Source organism: Rissa tridactyla, chromosome 3 (genome assembly GCF_028500815.1).
Source record: "Rissa tridactyla isolate bRisTri1 chromosome 3, bRisTri1.patW.cur.20221130, whole genome shotgun sequence".
Taxonomy (NCBI): Eukaryota; Metazoa; Chordata; class Aves; order Charadriiformes; family Laridae; genus Rissa; species Rissa tridactyla.
The window spans coordinates 100,695,178-100,717,874 of record NC_071468.1 but is presented as its reverse complement, the minus strand read 5'-3'; the positions used below and the strand labels follow the sequence as shown (position 1 = coordinate 100,717,874).

At 39.3% G+C, this 22,697-nt stretch overlaps 1 protein-coding gene across 1 annotated transcript in view; it reads left to right on the top strand.

The window, feature by feature from the left end:
- The first annotated feature begins 1,913 nt into the window (after positions 1-1,913).
- Positions 1,914-22,697, top strand: part of TINAG (tubulointerstitial nephritis antigen) — a 48,086-nt gene continuing 27,302 nt past the window's right edge. The window contains exons 1-6 of the mRNA XM_054196464.1: positions 1,914-2,435; positions 6,844-6,907; positions 7,939-8,028; positions 9,650-9,764; positions 16,301-16,424; positions 18,533-18,683. Coding sequence (XP_054052439.1) covers positions 2,066-2,435; positions 6,844-6,907; positions 7,939-8,028; positions 9,650-9,764; positions 16,301-16,424; positions 18,533-18,683 — 914 coding nt within the window. The 5' untranslated portion in view covers positions 1,914-2,065. The remainder of the gene's footprint in view (positions 2,436-6,843; positions 6,908-7,938; positions 8,029-9,649; positions 9,765-16,300; positions 16,425-18,532; positions 18,684-22,697) is intronic.

Below are 22,697 nucleotides of genomic sequence, written 5' to 3'. Positions count from 1 at the left end.
TTGCCTCTGGTTTATCATCAGCAAGTCTTTAAAGTTGAAAGTTTAAAAAAAAACCACCAAACCAACCCAAATGAAACCAGAGGTCTGTAACTTAAAACACAGATATGCCTGTTCACTTAATCTGACTGGCTGAGAACATTTACCACATATGGTAGCTTTTTTTCTTTCTTATGCATCCAGAGCAAGGAGATAACTTTGTAAAAATATTTCCAAAGATTTGTAATAACACAGAAGATTTGCATTTTGCTAATGTCAGTGCAAATCGCGAGCCAATCTCCTGGAACTGATGGAGCTGCATAGACATAAGGAACAGAACTGGATTATCATTTCTAGCAAGCACTTCACTTGACTTTCCATGAACATGTCTTTTCTCATTTTCCTCACATTATACTTGCTGCCTTACAGCAGTCAGTGACAGACTTAACATTGTCCATATTTTTGTCTCATAAACAAAACTTAACTTAATAAAGAAAGCACAGAGCAACTTCGAAGGCTGAGATTTATGTCCTATTATATGATGTACAGTGATTGCACGTTGCTGACCTTGGCCTTTCTATTAACTTCTACACAGAAGACTGCTTGCAACAGAGCAAAACAAAAATCGCGTGGTCTGATGCAATTTTCCCTCATCCACAGTTCTTTAGCTGTGGTGGGGACAGTGTGGGAGGCAGGTCCAACAAAAGCACCGTTGGCAAGAAATTGTATTAAAGACTCGAACATTTGGGCTACAAGCCCATCTATATAAACATACGTACACACACACATACACACGGTACTTCTTAATGTCTCTGCCATTCATGGCAACGCATCCAAACCAGCTGTGCTGCCAGCTGTGCTTTCAAAAGAAGCTGTCCTTTAATCCTATCACTTTTTGCAGCATCGAACAGCCCAGATGAAGTTACAAAGGGAAAGATCCCCTTTATTCCCTAGAAAACAGCGTGCCATCAACTTCTCCAGGTTCCTCTCATTTACTACAAAATGGAGACAGACGGATGACTGGTTTTTAAGTCTGCTTGTTCAGCTTTGGAGATTTAAATTGTCGTGTAACAGGATTTGAATCTACGATCTTTTTTGCAATTTAGCCTCATGTGCTATCTCTACTAGGAACTTCAAAGTTCTTTGCTGCTTTTTTCTGAATCTTTTAAGTTTTGGCAACAGCACCATACATATTTCTTCAGGTCTGCTGTTCAAAAACCTGGAGATCATAGATCAAGTAGTAAAGGCTGTTAGGCTTACCTTTTGATATCTGCTCCAGTTTTCTTTGTGGTTTTATTAATACATCCATTTCCTTTTTAAATGGGAATGAGCGCACATCAGTGAGTATTTATTAGACCATTTATTACGCTATTTACAATGATTGCCAAGTTCGTTTTGACTAAAGAAATGCAAACCTTAAAAAGTATATATTTGGGTAACAGTTTATACTGAATATCGCCTGACTTATTCTGAATTTGCCCATAGTAAAACAGTGCGAAATGAAGCATATAAAGCTAAGCTAGGTCACTGGGAACAAGACTGAAATGGGGGGTGGAGGATAAGTTTACTGCAGTGATATAGCCTTGCACACCAGAATGAAAAATGTAGATGGAATGCAATCTAAGTGCTACAAAGATTCCAGTCATATGGAGAACATATTGGTTACAGATAAATGAAACCCGAAAGAAAGAGAACTTCCTTTGACACCACGTACTCATTCCTCACATTCTTTTAATTTTAGAAGTTAAAAGTACAGACCTAAAATATTGGACCACATATATCCTGTTTATTCTGAAATCTCTACTATAATCTTTCTCACTTGCAAAAGAATGCACCCAGCATTTCATAATGATGAATACATAGTTGTACTGTTTCCAGTATCTCTGTATCTTGGGCAAATAAATCAGTTTACAACATGTTTGACTAATAATTAACACATACAGAGTCTTCCTAGAAAACCGTAGTCTGCAGCTTCCTGTTCAGATTTCTTTCCGAATACTAACTGAAGGTATTACATCTACAGTAAATGAACATTTACTGATAAATTGAAGCACAGAGAGCCTCAAAAAAGGCTGAAAGAGGCAGAAGAATGTGGCTCAAAAGTCAGATATTGCTCTTATATTGCATTGCGAGTGAAGTTTGGATGGCAAAGCAGCTTGACTCGAGAAGAAACGTCCCCCGAGGACTTTACTCTGTTGAAGACGGTGGTTCTGCAAAGTGGAACAGGCTAAAAAGGAGTTTGTATCAGGGAAGGTCCTGCAGGGCACGGGGCTGTTGCACAGGAAGAGATGATGCCTGCAGCTTTAACATCGTCTCCAAAGCAGCTATATGTTACTGTGACCAGTTCTGTGCCTCCAATTCTCCTGGCCCTGTAGACTGTTGTGCTGACTACTGGGATGTCTGTGACCACCCCGTTGAGCCCACCAGGTCGGATGAGCCTTGGCCACCTCCAACGTCGGGTAGGTATAGAGAAAATGCTCAGTTGGCTTTAGTGCAGCATCATAAAAATATACTTGAAAGTAAAATTACTGATTAATCTTTAGAGTGTATACATCCTAAAAAATGTGACTAAAGACATAGCAGAGAGAGACACTGAGTATGAAACTGGGGTAAGAATTATGCTTGCTGTTATTTCTTTGTCTCTATGGACATATTTTTAGCATTGGTTAGATCATATTTCTGTTGGACAAAACATCTGTTTTACCCGAAGCTTCTCAGAGATAATCTCACTGGGTCAAAATTAGTGTAATCTCAACAATTTCAATAGAGTTTCACAGATTAACATGAGATGAACAGCAAGCTCTAAGTTTTTGTATCCATCAGTACAAACAAATCACCAAGAAAACTGAGGGTTATCCTGAATGTTACTGCTCTGAGGTATTCTGCAATGGTTTTAATCCAGCATAGCTTTCCTGTGGGACGCTATTTTTCCTGTGACAGCTCAGGTGCAGGAGTAGGTGAAGGGATGTGGTTAGAACAAGGATTTCTGTCATATTTTAGTCTCTTACTAGTTGCTTTGTAGTGGAAGTTCCTCCAAGACTACTCTAAACTCAGGCTCTTTTTTTGAGAACTGGAGAATGCAAAAAAAAATGATCTACAGCTGGTCCTCCCTTGGGTCCTGCATGGGCCATGTCTCTGCTGGTGAGAAAAGTTTAGAATTGTGGATTTTAAGACTGTGCAGCTTCTTACTATTGGTAGACCAAATCTGGCTGAAAATGTGGAGACTGTACCAAACTTTCAAAAGCCTAAAATAAACAAAAACACTACTGTGACTTTTTAAAATTAACTGTTTCTTTGCAATAGCCCTGCTGCTTGCATTCCAGCCCTCAGCCCACAAGCTCTTCAGGAGGCTGTGCTCTTAAACCAGGCAGGCAGCCAAAATCTGATAAGTGGGAGTGACAGAAATGCTGTAAAACAAATTTGATTTCCCCAAAGTGTTTCTAACCATCTAAAAGAATGTTCTGTGATTTACATAAATAAAGACATTTGTTTCATATTTATTTGGTGCGGTGGTGTATACTGTTTCCAAGACATCAGGGGGTTTTTGGCCTAAGCTCTACATAAACATTTAGCAGAGTTTCTGCTCCAGAGCTGGCAGCCCGTGGGTCTGGTTGGGCAAACTGTTGCAGGGAAACGAATCACGATGAAACCTTCAGCAGTTTTCCACGGGGTTCTGCCATAGGTCTGCCTCTAGAAGGTAAAAGTGTAACAGAAGGTTTAGATAAGGGAATAGGTGAGGGGGATAGGGGAAATAGATAGGATATAGGAATAGGTAGGGGAAAAGGTGAGGCCTTTCTTAGTCCAATTTTTTGCATGTGTGTTCACTGGTTTGTAACTCCTGGACCGTACATACCTGCCAGAGGTAGCAATTGTATTTACTCTATTCAAGCACCTTTATCTGTCCTGTAGGTGAGCTTAGATCTTTTTTTCATATCTCATCTCAAAAGCAGATCCTGTTTTTCTCATCCTTAAAGTGCGATCCTGATGGAAAGTCTGCAGCTTTTTAAAATACGTTTATCGGGTATTTGTTAAGTAAGTAATTTAAACGGTAAAAGGAAAATAATAAAGCAGCCAAAATACCGCAGGGGAAAAAAAAAAAACAACAAAATAAATCTCTAAAGGAACTTTCTAGAACTGGAATGTCTGAGGAACAGGGAAGAGGGAATCTAACTGGAGGGAAAAAATGGAGAAATAAAAAGGACTGAATGCTTGAAGATTAAGCAAACTATGAAGCATTTTTAGAAATGATGTAAGTATATTAGCTGACTTTTAGTAACTGAGACTACACTTCTGCCTTTGGCTAAGAATTATTTAAGCACTAGAAGACCACATACGCCACAGTTCTTTTCACCTGAAAGATTTTGATCTTTTGGTTGCCAGTGGTTTTGCTCTCAGTGCTTCCTGAGTCATATTTCTTTAAATAAACCAATAAACTGAAGTGTTTTACATGTGTTGGAATGATCAGCAGCAATAAAACTGCTCGGTGCTCTGTTTCTGGATCCCCACCTATTCACTGCCTTGGTGCACGGCAGCAGTAACCTACGCTGTGACTTCTTCCATGGGGGTGCTCCGTGCTGAGGGCCAGTCTGGATTTAACTATGTGGAACTGCTTCCACTTTGCCTTTATGAACTCAGCATTCAGTATCTTTCAATGACTTTCCTGTATAGTTTCAGAAGAAACTGTGCACATTCCTGCCTTAGATACTAAACCAAAGTTCCGGATTTTTTTATTGTGATTATTTTTATGTTTGTTATTAGAAGAACTGTTAGAGATTTATTTATTGACTATCTTTATTGTTTATATTATCTTTTTATTTCAATTACTCTGCTGGTACAAACAACCCTCTCAGAGTCGACACACTGGTTCTCACCCTGGTGATGGTATATAAGTGACATCCAGATTCTTTACTAATTGCTTCTACACTACATGGTCAGGATCTGGCCTACAAGTGAGTAAACCTGGAGACATTTCACCGACAGGAGTACTTACATCCATACTGGGGGCAAATGAAATAAGAGCTGTAAGGGTATAGGAACGCCGGACTGGGAAGGAAGACCTCGTTTATCAAATAGCCTTCCTTCCAATCATGATTTTCACATCGTATAATCCCATTCATAAAGCCATCAGGCTGCCTCTCCAACTAATTAATTTCCCACTAAACATATTAATATTCCAACCTAATATATTCACAGCCAGACAACCTCGCTGTGTTCTCCTACGAACAGTGTGTTTTGGCGTAGATACCTCTGCTCTCTGCCATTGATGCCTCAGGCAGCACTCCTGGCCCTCTAAATCTTAATTTAGCTAGACTAAAGAAATGGTATAATTTTAATCTTCAGTTCCTTAAGCATACATTATTAGAAAGCTGCTTCTGCACTTGTCCACATTTTCACTTTTTCTAGGGCTCTGCCAGCAGAGCTCCAGCGAGGCCCTGCCATGTTCCTCAGATGCTGCATCAACGCTTCCTTCCCTCGATATATTTGAAATAGCTTGCTTGGTGCCTCCTTCCAGCTGCTGTCTGATGCTGACTTTGTGGCAGACTGTGACAAACTGTGAAACTTCGGTAATTTGCTTGGGGTATTCTCTGAAAAATGTCTCGGATCTGAGCAGAAGCTGAATTAGAGCAGACACTTTGGGCCTCCGACTGCTTAGGTGGGATATATCTCACCTATGTCTGTGCTCGGTAACGTAGCCTGCTGTACGACTAACAGGGGAAGATAGGCACTTATAATTAATTCATCAGCTCTAGCCTACTTCTGGACTTCGGTATGAAATTAGCTGGGGCTTAGAAGTGCATATTTCTCTCCTGCCAATAAAGGAGGCCTAGGCAGCCACGGCATACCTGTCTATGTCTGGGCAGGCAAACTCCAGCCCTTGCCATGAGAGGGGGATGGCTTTCCTCACACTTGCGGTGGGGAAAAAAGCGTGATACAATGCAAATGCAAGTCAACACCATATTAATACAAAATATGGTTTAAGCTTCTTGAAAATGGAGGAGAAAGGAGAACTTGGGTGTTCTGGCTCCAGACCCTTTCAGTGGCGGAAGGAACATGATCTCTACCTGTAGGCTCACCAGTGGAGGAACCGTGAGAACAGGCTGGAAAACAAAGATCCATGTGATAAATGTACAACGTTTCTTATAGACCTGATCCAAAGCCCTGCACAGGCACTCTGGATCTTTCTTTTACTGAAGCTTTGACAATCAAGTCTGCTGGTTGTGTGGAAGATCTTAAAACACACACAAAGTCTTTTCTCAGTGAAGTGTTATCAAAGAAAAAAATTAGGAGGCATGTATTTGTTTGGAAAAATCATCACTCCATTTAAGATTTATACAGGGTTTTGGAGAGTATATGAAACATACATTTGCCTTGAAACATAAATGGTCTGTCCGTTTTTCAAAGAGGAATTAAGCTGGCGAGGAAAAAAAAACCACCAAAAGGTTTGGAATAGTTATTATTCTTTTTAAATTATACAACTGGAAATGCTTATTTATATTTTAACTTATTTCTATTTTAACTTATTTCTATTAGAAATGTATTCTTTTTAATTTTATTACTGGAGAATAATGTTATTTGAAGAATTGTTTTTATTTACATGTAAGATAATAGTTTTTCAGTGGGTGTTTTGAATCTGTTGCTGATTTTATTTACTATGAAGGATAATGTACCCGGCAAAAAATTAAAATACATCAAACTGCATTCATTACTTGGAAGAAACTGGAAACAGATGTTGCTGACTTAGGTTTCAACTAAATAAGTTATGCATACCACATACAACCAATTAATTCAGTAGTAGCAAGAGGTTTGAGATAATTCACTTTAAAAATTATTATTTTTTTTTCACACATGTATATGTTATGTTGGCAGGTTGTTATAAAGACGGCCGATATTACGGAGAAGGAACAATAATTAAAGACAACTGCAATTCCTGGTAACGTTTCAGAGAACAGCAAATTGAATTTCATTTAGCATATGTCATGAAACAGGAATTAAGGTAGTGAGCATCCCTAAATTCATATTAAACATGTAATCAAATCACAATGGCTGTAAGAGTAGTACTGTATTAAGGTATTGTAGAACTAGATTACGGCCAATTTAGAAGAATGGCAAGAGGTCAATGGGCTTTCTAATTGAGATATGAAAATGGGCGTATTAAAATCTCCTCCTCACTGGCCTAACTCTATTCCTGTTCTGTCAATCTGCTGCTCTGACCTGAGTCGAAATTGTTGCAGCCTGGTCCTGGGCGTTGACCTGAACACAGACAAGACAAATACCATTAAATCTTAGGGGATTATTTTAGAACATCTTCCTCTGTTTCCTTGGCACAAGTGATGAGACCTCAAGTTATTTCATAAGAGAAGAATATATATATGCATATTTATGTAGGAAAGGGCTGAACTGTTCGAGCATCCCTTTTCCTGCCCTGGGACAGGAGCGGGCAGCGCAGGCAGGGGAGCTCTGCTGCCAGCCCTGGCAGTTGGCTGCCTGAGCCTCCTCCCAGCTTTGCCTCTCCAAAAACCAGCCCTACACACCCAGTCCCAGGGCAGCCCGCGGGACTCCAGCAGCATCCAAATGGGGCTGGGGCCCCCACTGCCCTGCCTTTAGCCCAGGGTCCTTGCAGTAAGGTGTCTATGGCCACACAGCTCCTTTTTGGGTTTCCAGAGTGAAACTTCCTCAAAACATCTCATTTACAGGACATTGCCTTTTTCCTCTGGTTTGGTCTCACAAAGATGGAAGCAAAGTTTTTCAAATGCAACCTTTCCCACAAGCTGTAAACCTTCCCACCTTGCTCCAACTAGGATTGATTAGGTAGTGAAGTAGCACAACGTATCATTGTGTTTTCATAAATACCATGTGACATTTATATTGTTCATGCTTTTTTTTCCTCCATCTTCCTTCTGCTGTTAAAGTATATATCTCTCCTTTGACAATTCATTTTCAGTGATATTCTTGCCCTTTCAGCAAATGCTTCCAAAGTCTCTGGAAGTGTTCAAAAGAAGCGTGCCTTGTTCGCCAAGACTTAATTCAGCACATCAATTCTGGAGATTATGGGTGAGAACACTTTCATTTTAAGGTTTTGCTGTAAACCACTGTGTTGCTTATTGTATGTATGTGCAAGTTACAAGTTATGCAGTCCTCCCCACCCCTTTCTTCCCCAGTTACAACACAGCAATTTGACAGTAAATGTACATCCGTGAAACTTTCCTAAATCTCTGTCAGATTTTAGAGTTTCAAATAGAAAGTTATTGAAAGTCTCAGGCTGGTAAGAGTTGACACTGTAAACATCCATCTAAAACATTCTCCAAATTTAGTACAGTCTTTTTTGCTCACAAAATGCTATTTACATCATCTTCCCTTACTCTTCACTTTATTTATTACTTGGGATAGATATTTAAAGTCATTTTTTCTCCTCCCTCAGGACCATTGTCCCACATAACAGGACTCTAGGTAGTGCTGGAAAAGGAGAGAACGGGCCAAATGGGGATGAAGATATCAGATTTTTGTGGGGCATTGGTATTTTTCTTGTTACCAGTTCCTGTTCCCTTCAGGTAGTTTGGAGGGATTAGGGACACCCCAGTACCAGACACCTGCCTTGGGATTCTTGGGAGATGCAGGGGTTGCTTCCCTAGGAGCTGGGGTGCTAAATTCAGCGATGAAACCTGCCCAGATTTCAAGCTGTGACTCAATGCTGAAACATTTTGTACTTCATGGGTGTCCTGGTTTGAAGTAAAACAGAACTAACAGAGACATTCAAACCAACCGAGTTAGGACAGACAATTAAGTTAGGCACCTGGAGCCCTTCACCTCTCTCTTGCCAGCGGTAAGCATTGAGGTTTGCCACAGGGTGCTTAAGCCCACCTGAGATATGACTCAACTTCTGCAGGTGCTTGCAGTCTTCACTGACTACAGGCAGACCAAGAGCGACGAGGCTTCTCGTTTAGGCAGCGTGAATCCCACCTCCTTGTTCCACATAGATAAGCAATAAAGAAATGGGTAAAGAGAAGGCTCTCCCCTGTGGCTCAGCTCTTTTCCAGTCATAATAAATTTCAGTGGGTTCCAAATGTGTATGGCTGCAAGGTTGCGTTTTTTTCTGTTGTGCATATAGTTTGCAGGGTTAATGCTACAATCTGAGTCTAGTCTACCTGAGAGTAGGGAGAAAATAATTAAAGAGCCATGGGGAGCCCTTTCTCTCAAGCTGGCTATTGGTGTAAAACTCAGGCAAGAAGGTCTCAGCCGGACTTATTGCTGGGTTCAAGTGTCTCGCTGCTGGTACGCCAGAGCTTGAAGGCTCACTACGTGAAGCTCTTTGTTCTCTGTGGGCATCTGGTCTGAAGCATAATTTGAGTGTAACTTCAATACAACAGTAATTGTTCTGACTGAGCATCTTGTTTTCCGGTACTTCTCTGAAGCTCAACTTCTGCAGGCTGACATGATGCTGACCTCAAATCACCACTTTTCATATACTGCTGTGTTGCTCTATCCTACACTCATTTTCAGTGGAAGAGCCCATATTAAATATTTTCTCATACATACCAAATACAAGATTTTGAAATGTAATTTGAAAGATTTATTTCTGGCTGTTATTGTTAGCGGTGCTTTTACAAAGGAGCAAGGTATTAATGTGAGTGGTATCTCTAACCTAGGTTTTGTTTCTTTTCTGTCTGTGTGGAAGATGGAAGGCTGACAACTACAGTCAGTTCTGGGGAATGACAGTGGAAGAAGGTTTCAAAAAGCGCCTGGGCACCTTCCCTCCATCTCATTCTTTGCTGAATATGAGAGAAAGTCCAGTAAGTGTCATGTAAAATTGTTACATTTTTTAATAACTTTATCACATGGAAAAATAAACATGAACAATTATAAGACTATGATGCAGAAATTTAACACTAAATGCTTCGATGTTGAACATGAAGCTCCCAGAATATTTCTCCAAGCCGTAGAGTGTGTGGTCCTATTAATGGAAATCAAACAAGGAGGAGCAAAAGTAAATGCTAACCATTGTGAAGCTGTGCACCAGTATTAACTTATTGTAGATCACTGGTGTTTGAAATCTTTGCTTCTTTAGGATGGTTCCATACTATCCTCTCCATTTGCTAATCATTGCTCATATAGCTGTAACCATAAAAAAATAAATCTGGCATAGTTCATCAAGGCTAACAGCTGAGACTAAGCAGCAAGTTCTGAAAGCCCATAGGATAAAGCAACGTAAAGATGCAGTAGGAGGCTGAGGTTTTGGCCAAATGGAAAGAAAAATGATGGGAAACAAAGGAAAATGAGATGATTCTCTACTACCAGCTTTATAAACCTCTTGGCCATGGCCATTTTCATGGCAGCTAAATTAAATTTCCTATCATATATTTACGTTCAAATTAGTTCCACAGCAAAGCAAATATGCTTTAAGTTATATAGGCAGGTTAAACAATTAAAGAAGAACTGCATATTTATGGAATCCAGAGTAGATTTTCCAATGCTTTGGATCAGTTACTTAGCTTCTTTCTGAGAAGACCCAAAATTATGGAAATCATAGACTGAAAAAAATAACTACCTCACCATAGCAAAATTAGAAAAAATTGCAAGAATCAGTAGACAGATCAAAGGTTTGCAAACGATGTTAAATATAACAGGATTTTATCTTCGGCTTCTATATAGTTCAGGCAAGTGATGCCATTTGATTATCTATTTGAAGTCAGTCACTGATGGTTGTTGTATGCGTGTATGGCAGAAGGGTTTCTACATCATGGAAGGCCTTGTGAGGACAGCAGTGCAGAGCTACCACTTGACAGGGAATTTGGGAAAGAAGGGGAGGGCCATGTGCCTCTCTCACATTAAATTTTAACAATCTATCTTAACCCTTTTGGCTGATGCAGACTGGTTCTTTGTCCCACACAAAGTCAGCTCCCTGTACCTCTGTGGGGTGTGGCCCAGAATGGCCAGCTTGCTCAAAATTACACTATGGAGGCCTGTCAGAGCCAGAAGGTGACAGAAATTAAGCTTTGGAGTTTTGCCTCATGTGGTTTGCTAGACTACTCTTCACAGACAAAGAAGGATCCGTTTCAGTTGAAGATGGCAAGTCAAAATAAGACAACGACATAAAAGAGTTTAATGAAATACTTAGTAGATATCTACCACAAATTACAAGTGAACTGCATTGAGACTCAAGAGAACTGGGGTAGATTTGTTGTTGTTGGCTTTTCCTTGAGGAATACGTGATGCTTATATAGCAGAAGCAAAAAGTGGATATCATGTACCTAGCTCAGAGTTTGACATCTACATTACTAGATATGTAGCTAGTCGAGACAAATCCCACCTAGGAAAACAAGAAAGGGAAGGTTACAAGAAATCCTTTATGATATTTGCTCTTTTACATTCAGTTTGCGGTAGTTTACTCAGTGGTCCTGCATAATGTGCAGCCTATTGAATCATTGTTATTAAACTTCTTGTAACTTCTTTAACTGCTACACTACTTACAGCCTTTGTTCCACTGATACATTTCGCAGGCATATTTTCTCCGCTATCTTTTTATGAAATCTGTGAGTCACAACCCAACTACCTTTGACCCTGCCAGACATCCAAGGAGCTTCAATGAATTCGTCTCCAGAAATCCAGCTTTGCATACTCATACATTTAGCCCTTAGGAAGTCCTACATGTGCTGGAAGCACAAGCTTTGCATAGGATTCTAAGAAATCTTTCTATCTACTTCCAAAAGCTTTGTACAAGATTCTAAGAAAACTTTCTCTCTACTTATAAAAGCTAAAAATATAAAATAAAAATCTCTGTATGACTTTCTCAGCTTCTGGAGAATTCTTTGATCTTGCAGAAAATTGCTCTGAATTGTGCATGAGCCTGTCTCCTACCTATGGCATCTCTTCAGAATTATTAGAACTTTCTTACTCCTAATCCAGTGGTTTCTGTTTTAGCTAGTCTTGATGTAAAAGTGTTTTTCTCTGAAGGTTCCTGTGAAGCTCCAAGTCTTCCTGATTATGTCCCCTTCTATAGTTTTCTAGAAGAACATCATAGAATCATAGAATAGTTTAAAGTCCTCTAGTCCAACCCCTCCTGCAATGAGCAGGGACATCTTCAACTAGATCATCTCTTTAGTGTCCTTGTTCTCCCTCAGAAAATTTCCTATCTATCTATCATCTGCCACATTTTAACACTTCACAAAAACATGAAAAAAAAAAAAAAGAAAAAGGTTTTCTTCAGTCATAGCCAGCTCCATAACTACCATCAGTGCACGATGCAACAACTTCATAGCATGGATTTGCCTTACCAGGAGCACATCAACAGATTCTTCCAGTTGGCAAACCAACAGTATCCATGGAGTTAACTTCCAGGCACTATTTAAGATAAATGTTTTACCAGTTTTTCAGACACACTTTGCCTTCCATGAATAATTTTCCGTCACTGATATTTTGTGAAGCATACTAACACACTTATGAAGTCATAATTGATAAAAAACAAGTGAGTTTTCATGACAGTGTTTCTGTTAAGGTTCACCTGTAACTAGGTGACAGCTCAGAAGAGAGTAAAATGATATGAATCATGAAATTTAGAAATAATGACTTTTTAATGTTTTTCAGAGACATTCTCCAAACCTTAATGGCTTGACCTTTAAGTGACTTTGTTGAGTACTAATTCCCCTGCAGGCCAAGGTACTAGTTACTTACTGTGGATAAATTGGCACTAATTAAATATTCATGCATTCTTTGGGATTATTACTGCTTTTCCCAAATTGCAAGTGAGAAAACTGCAAGTCATTTGCCCGAAGTCATATATTTAGTTGATAAAAATGCTACAATTAGGGTTCAGGACATTTTGGCTCTATCGTGTGCTGACCTGATTAAAACCTGGTACCTTTTCTAATGGCGAAAGAAAACCATAACTACCCATTCATTAAATGCACTTCTTTTTTTTTTTTTCACTTTAAATAAAAAACATTTCTTCAGCATGCCACTGGTCTACTACTTAGGGAATAAATGACAGTTTCTGGTACCTAAGTGCCTGCTGTTCTGATTATTTTCTACTGCCTTTTGGGTATGCTTGAGAAAGGCATTTTTGTGTAGAAGGGGCTTCTTACTCAATTGCATGGAAGATTAAAGAATGTAAAGCCTCTCTGTGTAACTACTTTACATCTACGGCAGAGTTGTAGTTCTCAGCAGTGTTGAAAAGTTTGACTGTGGAGTAGAGAGTCTTTGGTATATCCAACTACAAATATAGCTTCATAACATAACTTCAGATTAAACGGTGTGAGAGCGCTACATTTCATCTTAGGGAAAACACAAACTTCTTGAAGTTGCTCATAGAGCTTTTAAAAGCTCTACTATTAATAAAAGACTATACCTGCTCAATAAGGTGATGCTTTGGTCTGGAAGGGTAGTTAAACATGACGACACATTAGAATACCTAAAAGACTTTAAATTTGAACTGAGGATCTTCTGCTGCAGAGTATGGCTAGACCTGAAGGTGGACCGACAGCTAAATACACCACTAAAACTGTTGTGACTCCTGACAAAGCTGAAGCTCCCAATAGCGTCACGTGTATTACCTGAGAAGGCATCGTGAATGTGTTTACTTCCTGCAGGAGATAGATAGCGTAATCATTTTTGAAGTTCTATGTAGCATAAAAATAACTGCCACACCTTTAAAACACATTGTGATACATGTTTGGTGGTATTCTGTCAGCACATGTTCTGGCAAGAGGTACATTGCAATGGTGGGGTCTGCACCTGCCGGCAACAAGGTGCTTGCCTAAGTGCCATTTTACAAGAAAATGGAACAAGTGGTTCAGTAAAAAGGCACCATTTTGGGTTAAGTATCAAAGAACTCGTAAAGACAGGCTGAAGGTATACAAAGTACACCAGCTGTTCCTCTGATATATGGCTTTTCATGGTAAAAAAGCTCAGCAGCTGTAGATCTCCCTCCTGCAAACTGAAGGTCATGCACGCCCATTTTGTCTTCACAAAGCAAGTGATGTCCAGAACAGTTTTCCTACCTTAAAAAAAAAATAATATTGCTTTTCCTCAGAAAAACTATTTCCACATTTACAATTTCAGTAATCTTCAGCCTTTTTCCTCTGATGGGCCATCAAACTTTTCTGAAGAAGTCATAGACGAAGTACTAGTGTTCTTTTATATCCACTTACCTTCCTGCTTTGGCCAGACTGCTAGCTTTGCTGCAGAGAGTACATACGAAGGTTTAAAAATAGCTTGCCGGTCATTTTGCTGATTGCATTGTGCTGTCTGATGCTGGTCCATGGAGCATACGTTGAGAAACAATTGTCTAGACTTATTATTTGTCATAGAACAGCAATGCTTCTCAATACCGGGATAGCAATTTCTCAGACAAAAAGCTAATGTTTCTGGCTACAGGTCAGTCCTGCATTTCTAAATGGCAAGGCTGAGGGTTAATGAGGGATTTGCACTGGGATTTACAATATGAGGCTATTAACTATATTGGCAGTAGTTTAGCAATACGTAAAGTAGCACATTGTCTCAGGCCAAAGATCTATTTGGAATTTTGCTTTTCTCAGATGCCTCATTTGTAGCATTGTAAGCGGCCATTGCCTACATAAGTGACCTAAACAACCTTTGACAAATTTTGCTTGTTAACTGGTTGATAGTGAGCAGTCATATCACGTAAAAGAAATGCTATTTGTCTGGGATTTCACCTGTATGATTCATCTTCAAAGTAAATATTGTGCTTGTGCTTGCTCATTAATAATGAACATAACGATAATTTAGCAAAAGATTCTTTAAATTAGCTGTTACTTTCTGTGTGTCATTTGTGGTTGCAAGTCCCATGTATCTAACAAGCTTTTGAAAAAGCAGGCTTTTGAAAGTGATTAATCAAAATATTGAGATAAATATTTTAGCAAGATTTTAAAGATTACTGGCTTGTTATGGGTGGAGGCAAAACTTTCAAAAGCACTTAAGCAACTTAACAGCTTGCAGTGTACTTTAATGGTATTTAGGACTCACAATCTCCATCTAACATAGTGAGCCTAGAAGCACTTGAGAGTTACTGGGTCTGGGCATATGCCCAGACTGTGTCGGTCTCTGTGTTGGGGCTGTATCCCAATATAATGTCAGACACAGACATGAGGTACAAGCTTCTTTTTTCCTTACCCACTTCTTCTCAACTGTGGGTTTTCCTGGGAAATCCAGGTGTACAAGCTGAATGGAGGCACCGCTGTTTCACAATGTACTCAACAAAGCGAGCTAAATACAGACAAAGTGGTAAAGTTTGGTTATCCAAAGAGTCCTGAAATAGTTTGAAAGAACTGGACTCAAATTTTAAATCATCTTAGGAAAAGGTATGTAGTCTTGTACATAATTAGAAAACTAAGTAAATCAAAGTAAAATAAAGGAATCTGAATGGTATAGAAGCCATTGTCCTTCAGGGTATAAGCCTGCTTTTGAGAAAGAAGAATCAGGGAATGTTTTGCTTAGGATCAGATTATCATATTTTGTGTATTGTATTTTCACCTGGAACAGATGTTATCAACAATTGTTTGAGACAAACTGATAGACTAGATGGCCTAATATTGCAATTCTGTGTTGCCATTCCTATTCCCCTGCACACTATAAGCAATCATTCTGTAAAGTTCAACAGTAAAAAAAAGGGTCAATAGTTGTGATGTGTTGAACACAGAGCAGATTATTAGCTGTTGTACCAGATGGTTCTTGCATATGCTGATATATGTGCAAAGCTTGGAGGACGCAAATTAAGGCTGAGAGATAAAGATGCCAAAAACGGCTTTCCGAATGGCTTTAGTGAGCAGACCATGAATTCCCATCAACTCAACATGAGATTGCTGATGAGAATAAGTGCTGGCAGTTGAAAAACCTCTGTGTGAAAGACAAATCAATGATAGACTGTACTGATGCCTCTCCCATGGTAACTAAAATTTCCTACCTACAGCCACGTGTAAAGGAGAATGAGGTAACAGGTACCTGACTTCACTGCTATTTGTAGCAGAAGGCTTTTCTTTCCAAAAATGACAGCTGGGTCATAATTGACATGTTTCACAGGGAATTGTTGTTTGAGATAAAAATCAGGGAGAAACTGGACAGGTTATTCAGTTTGGCAGCTGTGGAGCTCAGCTTTCCAGCTCAGTTAGTGGAGTGCCAGAACTCCCCTGCTCTCAGAGAGTCCAGAGCACCCAGACACAGGATTACCACCCCAGGGGGGCTTGGGAAACCACAGGTGCCAATGCTTTAGTTTTCCTCAATTTAAAAATTAAGAATTTTAAAAAGAAAATTAGGGTAAAATTTAAGACAAATTTAGGAAATGAAGCATCTACAGATCTCCTACATTTTGTTTTAGGGAAACTCACTTCCAGAAGAAAAATTTCCTGCATTTTTTGCAGCCACTTATGCTTGGCCTGAGTGGATTCATGATCCTCTGGATCAACGAAACTGTGGAGCATCCTGGGCTTTTTCAACCGCAAGTAATATCAATTTTTTTCTCCTTTTAAAAATATCATTGATGTTAAATGTGCGATGAAAATTTGTAGTGATTAGTAATGAAGTAATTTCAGCTTGCCTTCACCTTTTGTCAGCAAATAGGAACATTTAAAATTGCTACAGCTTTCCCTCTAAGTTGTACCAAAGTCTTAAAAAGTCAATTTAAGCTGTAGAGATTTGTTTGTTTTGTGTAAGTTTGTGTAACATGGGGGGGTGGTGGTGACAGAAAGTATAAAATGAATTGACTAATGTATTTTATCATAACTGGTAGAGTAACTTTTAAAAAATCTTCATCCCTTGCTTACACAGCTACATACTTGACTTGAAATCTTAAAATGGGTAGGCTTTATTTTTTTTACGTGTATTTATATATTTGTGCCTTTGCCATTGTCCAAGCCCTGCTATTGAAGTAAATTATGTACAATCTTTTCAAAATTTTATGAGAAGAAAACCCTGAAACTGCTCAGATATTTGTGGAATGAACTATTTTCAAATTCTGTAAGCAAAGAAATGTCAGTAATGCAATTCAACATCATGTGCTACGACCTCTGGTTTTATGAAAAATGGGCCTAAGTGTTGTGTCACTTTCTCCAAAGAATCTACAGCAATCAGTTATGTTCATTGTTCTTATGCTGCAATAAATCTCAGTACATATTGGGATATATAAAGGTAGAGAAAAAAATTATGCAATAAATCTTTATGACTTGATCCGGCCAGGGGGTCCTCATGGGTGCAGGTTTCTGCAACTGATTCTTTAAATCACAGCAGTAAGAGAAGGAAAGGAGCATTTAGGTCAGTTAATCCCAGCCCCCTGCCAAAGCCAGACCAAACACACGCTGTTACCAGTATGTCTTGTCCAGTGTAGTTTTAAAAGAGAAAACCAAGAGAGCTTCTAACAGCCCTCCTGACCGATTACTGCAGAGATGAATAGAGCTCACTGAGGGAAAGACTTTTAAGATATTCAGTCTAAATTTTCCTTTTCATAAATAAATGTTTTGATTTTAATTCACATAATTATTTTCAATGCTAAATATTATGAGATATCTTCCCATGTTGTTTAAGTGCATTTAACATTTTCAATCTGAATTTTCAATCCTTTGTTGTACGATTAATTGTTGCTCAATGAATAGACAAGCACTGCTGTGTCATTTTTTCATATCATGAGTAATTCCTGTAAGTACTCCAAAACTCTTCAGTAAAAACCTTTTATGCCTATGAAAATAAATTCATTATCATGTGACACCTCACAAAATCACAAAACACAGTTGTTTTCAGCTGCCCTTGGCAAATTCACTCTTCTGAAGTCTTATCCAGAGTTCACTGAAGTTAGTGTTGATTTTGATGGGGGGCTAACAATAATAAAAATTTAATTTAAGCACAATTAATGACTGGGATTGGGGCTTAATAATCATTTCATTGTCACTTGTTAAAGAAAAGAGAAGTGGCTTAATTTCACCTACAATTTAGTTAACATAGTCTGCCTTTAGATCAATCCATAAAGATATTAGTACTTAGAATTATGACTATCTGATTGAGTTGAGATATCTAAGGTGTCTGTCTCAGAAGAAGAATTTTATGTGATAAGGGAAGCAGGTCCAATGAATCCCACATTTACATATTAATATCAGCTTTTCCAAATATTCTTTCCAGTAAACCCAATACATACTTTCAGTCTTGAATTTTATTCTTCAGAGGACTGTTCATTTTTGCTTTTCTTTTTTTCTCAAATAAGGGGAAAAAAGGTAGAAAAGAAAGAAAAGAGATTTGGAGATTCAGCTGCAGAGAGGTGGGGGAGTATTTGCATCTTCTGCTGAAGTCAACCAGAGATGAATATGCATTTACAAACATGGTAGAGATTATCAGACTAAATTACATAATGTTTAAATGTGTGTGACTTTATAATAACCAGTAAATCTATGGGTTTATAATACCACAGAAAAGTTGCTCGTGACGCTTTGCAGTTTCACAATCCTCTCTCCCAAAAGTTGGTACAGATTATATCTGTATTGTTTCAATCCCTCTTTCACAATAACCAGTGTGAAGTTGTGAGTAATTATTTGTTTTTGATAACAGGAAATTTATTTCAAAACAGGTGTTGCAGCAGATAGAATAGCAATTCATTCTAAGGGTCAGATCACAGACAACCTTTCCGCTCAGAATTTGATCTCTTGTGATACTAAGAATCAACATGGATGTAACGGTGGAAGTATTGATGGTGCTTGGAGATATCTGAAAACACATGGGTAAATATTTTATCTGTCTTTTTAGATTGTTTTAACTTGAACCAGTTGCTTAAGTTACAAGGTTGCTTGTGTTACAATGATGATTTCTGACTTTTCAAAAAGAGGCATTTAGCTCTGTCCTAGGTCAAATTAACTATATTACTTCATCAAGACTATCACTCTCTCATTTACAGCTTCTTTAAATCACCTTCATGAAGCCCAGGAACTACAAAACACTCCCAAAGAAACAAGCAAAGACTATTTTGAATGAGGGGTCTCAGTGAGAAAATTCTGCAACCACCCAGCTCCCATTTAAGCCTCATTAATTCTAGGTGTTGTCATCAGCTGTAATACAACTGGGGAAGATGGTAGCCTCTCTAACAGCAAGACAAACAAGAAAGGATTTTTTATATCAAAGACAATACCATAAAAGGACTCAGAGCTTCTGTGGTTCTTGGGATACAGGCTCTTAATCTTAAACAACCTTGAGTAAGCAGCCAGTTGCATGAGACAACATTTTGAATATTCAAAAGGATCAAACATTGTCTTTCTATAAAGCAAATTGTAATCACCCCATCCCAAGCTCATGCCAGAATGTAACACTGTGGGAAGGACTATACCAAGGCCCTTATTCCTTCAGGTCAAACTAAGCAAAGCCAACAGCTCTCAAACTCCACAAAAACAGCTAGAAAATTTTTAAAATGACACATAATAATTTATAGAATCACAGAATGGTTTAGGTTGGAACAAACTTTTGGATGTCACCTAGTGCAGCATTCTGCTCAAAGCATGACTAACTCTGAAATTAGATCAGGCTGCTCAGGTCTTGTCTCTGATCATATTTTGAGTATCTCCAAGGATGGAGGTTCTACAACCTTTCTTGCAGCAGGTCACTTTGTTTGACTACTCTTGTGGTCAAACATTTTTTTCTCATATCTAATCTTTGTACAACTTGTGACCTTTCAGCTTTCCACTGTGCATCTCCAAGAAGAATCTTGCTCTGTCTCCTCTAAGACCTCTCCTTATGTAGTCGAAGACAGTGATTAGATCCCCTTTCATCCTTCTCTTGTCTGGGCTGACAACTTCAGCTGCCTCAGCAGCACCTTGCATATCATATGCTTCGGTCCCCTAAATGCCTTCCACTGGACTTGCTCAGTTTGTCAGTGTCTTTACTGGGGATAGCAGAACTGAACACAGTACTCCAGATGTAACCTCACAAGCGACAGTTTGAGGGGAATAATCACTTTTCACAATGTCTTGGCTGTGTTCTTGCTAACACAGCCAAGTATTGATTGTCCGTGTTTGCGGAGAGGGCCCATTGCTGACCCACATTCAACTTTCTGCTCATCGGGATCCCAGGTCCTTCTCTGTGAAAGTGTTTTCTTCACAGGCTGTGCCCTGCCAGTACTGCTGCATGGGCAGTTCTGGCTCAGAGGCCGGATTTGGCTTACGCCTTTGTTGAACTTCATGAGGTTTCTGTCAGCTCATTTCTTCAGCCTGTCAACATTGCTCTGAATGGCAGCCCTGCATGCTAAGCACTCCCCACCAATTTGGCATCCTCCACAAATTTACGGAGGGTGCCTTGTGTTGCACTCTCCAGATTGTTAATAGAGATGCAAAACTGTGTTGCCGCTGTGTTGACTCCTGAGGAATGCCACTAGTAAACTGACACCGGTCACTTTGATCTGTCACCCTTTCAGCATGCCAGTCCAGTTCAGTTGCTGACCTTGTAAGCAATGTACCTAGTCCAATAAACTAGAAGAACACCACAGGAGACCATTTTGAAAACGTTGCTAAAGTCAAGGTAAATGATATCCACTGCTTTTCTTATTCTCCATGGAGCCGGTCATTTCATCATGGTCAGATCATATCATCATCTTATCATCTCATCAGTGACAAATTGCCATGGTAAATCTGTGCTGCTTGTTCCCAGTCAACTCCTTGAACTTCATATGCCTGGAAATTGCTTCCAGGAGAATTTTCGATAACCAGATTTTATATACTGTATAATTACATTCTGCTGTTACTCACATTATCAGAAATTTTTTTGTACTTCCTGTTCCTTACCAAAATCTATTTCCTCTCTCACTTTCATACACTCTTATCCCTTACTCTGTCTTTGATATACCTGATACTGACAGCCAGAGAGATCTCAGGTGTGCCGTTTGTCAATTTTTAATCTTAGTTAAAAGCCAACCAACCAACCAAACCATGACAAGAGCAAAAGAATGTCAGACGTGATGTATCAGACATCATAGCTGACATGGTAGCCTGGGGATCCAGGTCAAGACCAGAGCACTGTCACTCACATGGACACAGTGTACAAAGTGATCATTCTTCTTTCTTCAAGCATACCAAACTGTTTCTGATCTGACACAGGTTTTGTATGGCCATGGGGATAGATCGTATGTTCCTCTGTCTTTCTCTCTCAGGGTTTAAACACCAAACTAGTTTTGATCTAGGTTTTGAGAGGGAGACCCTTTAGGTGAGTGATTACAGTGGGCAGTAATGGATTCCACCCAGCAAAGGCCCCATAGCACCTCATGGGGATAAAGGCAAAGGCTTCATTCAAGAAGAGATGAAAGTTATAACTTAACATTTTAAGCCACACTTCTCTGTAACTAGAAAAACAGGCTCCTTTTAATCAGTAACTCATGCTCTTAAGAGAGTAAATACAATTCGTTCTCACTGGATTGTTTGCTTGCCTACCATGTTAAGGACAGGAGCACAAGAATTGCTGGTGTAGATAAGATAAGAAATCCATTTTAATGAGTATTATCTCCACAACAGTTGGAGCAAGCTATTTTTAGAGGAAAAGCCCCGGAGAATGAAGCAATAGGACAGCCTCCTAGTCATCTGTTCGCTCTGACTGTTATCCCTATCTGGGCATAACCACTGTGAGCCCATAATGATATGATTCTTCCTATACCAGAAAGCTGTATTTCTTTTTACCTGAAGCAGTGTGGTGAGTGATGCAGGCTGTTCTGCAGAGGCAGTTTAAGTACGCAAGAGTTAGCTTATTTCTATAAGGAACGCAAGGCAGGCTGCTGAAGCTGTATGAGGCACTTTGTTACCAACCTAGCTGTACCCACGCAGGAGCTCGGGCTGGTGTAAACGCAGTAGTGAGAAGATTGTTCCTGGACTGACCACAGAGTACCGGTGTGCAAGTGGTGTGCAGAGCAGGCTTTCTGACCAATGTAAGCCTGGAAAGATACAGACAGGACAACTCAGCTCACCAGAGTACACCTGTGAAGTGTCTTTTTGCCTCCAAAGTCCCAAGTACTTGTGTTATTGCTTGGTCACCTAGCCACCTGAGATGCCTCATGGTATTCACCAGCCTCTTGCAGCTGACTGTCTGAGTAAAGAATCTGTAGGGCAGTTGTGAGAACCATCACAAATTTTTGGAGACTTTCGAGATCTCCAATAAATCTCTGCAGTCCAAGACTATTTTCTCAGTCATTCACCCAGCTTTCTTGTCCCCATGGAGTCAGGTCCAACCTGTACAACATCACTGTGCTCTAACAGACCTTGTCTGCTACCCATACTTATCCCCAATCATTGATTTGGCATCAAAGTACCACACATGAAAATGTCTCTACTTATCTGTTTTTATAAACAACATTTCTAAGTCCTTATTTTCTTTCCTCAAGTTCAAATGATATTTCAAATCCTCTTCCCACAGTTCCAGACACAAATAAACACCTTAAAGAAAATATCTGTGAGGACAGATTCTGGAAGAACACAAGAACTGCTGTGCTGGGTCTGAGCAAGGTTCTATCTAGCCCAATATTTTGTTGCCGACAGTGGCCAAGAGCAAATTGTATAAAAAAATAATAAAAAAAGAATTAACCTTTTTGATTCACCGGGCTGATAGTTGAATCATTTTTGTAGCTGAAACACCATAATCCATAACCCTTTACCTTTGAGAATGAAAAAAATGGAAATGTATGACATAAAAGTCTGAAGTGTCTTTTGAATGAGACCTGTTAAATAGTGCTTGCTTCCTCACACTTTCGGGTGACTTTTATTTTATGA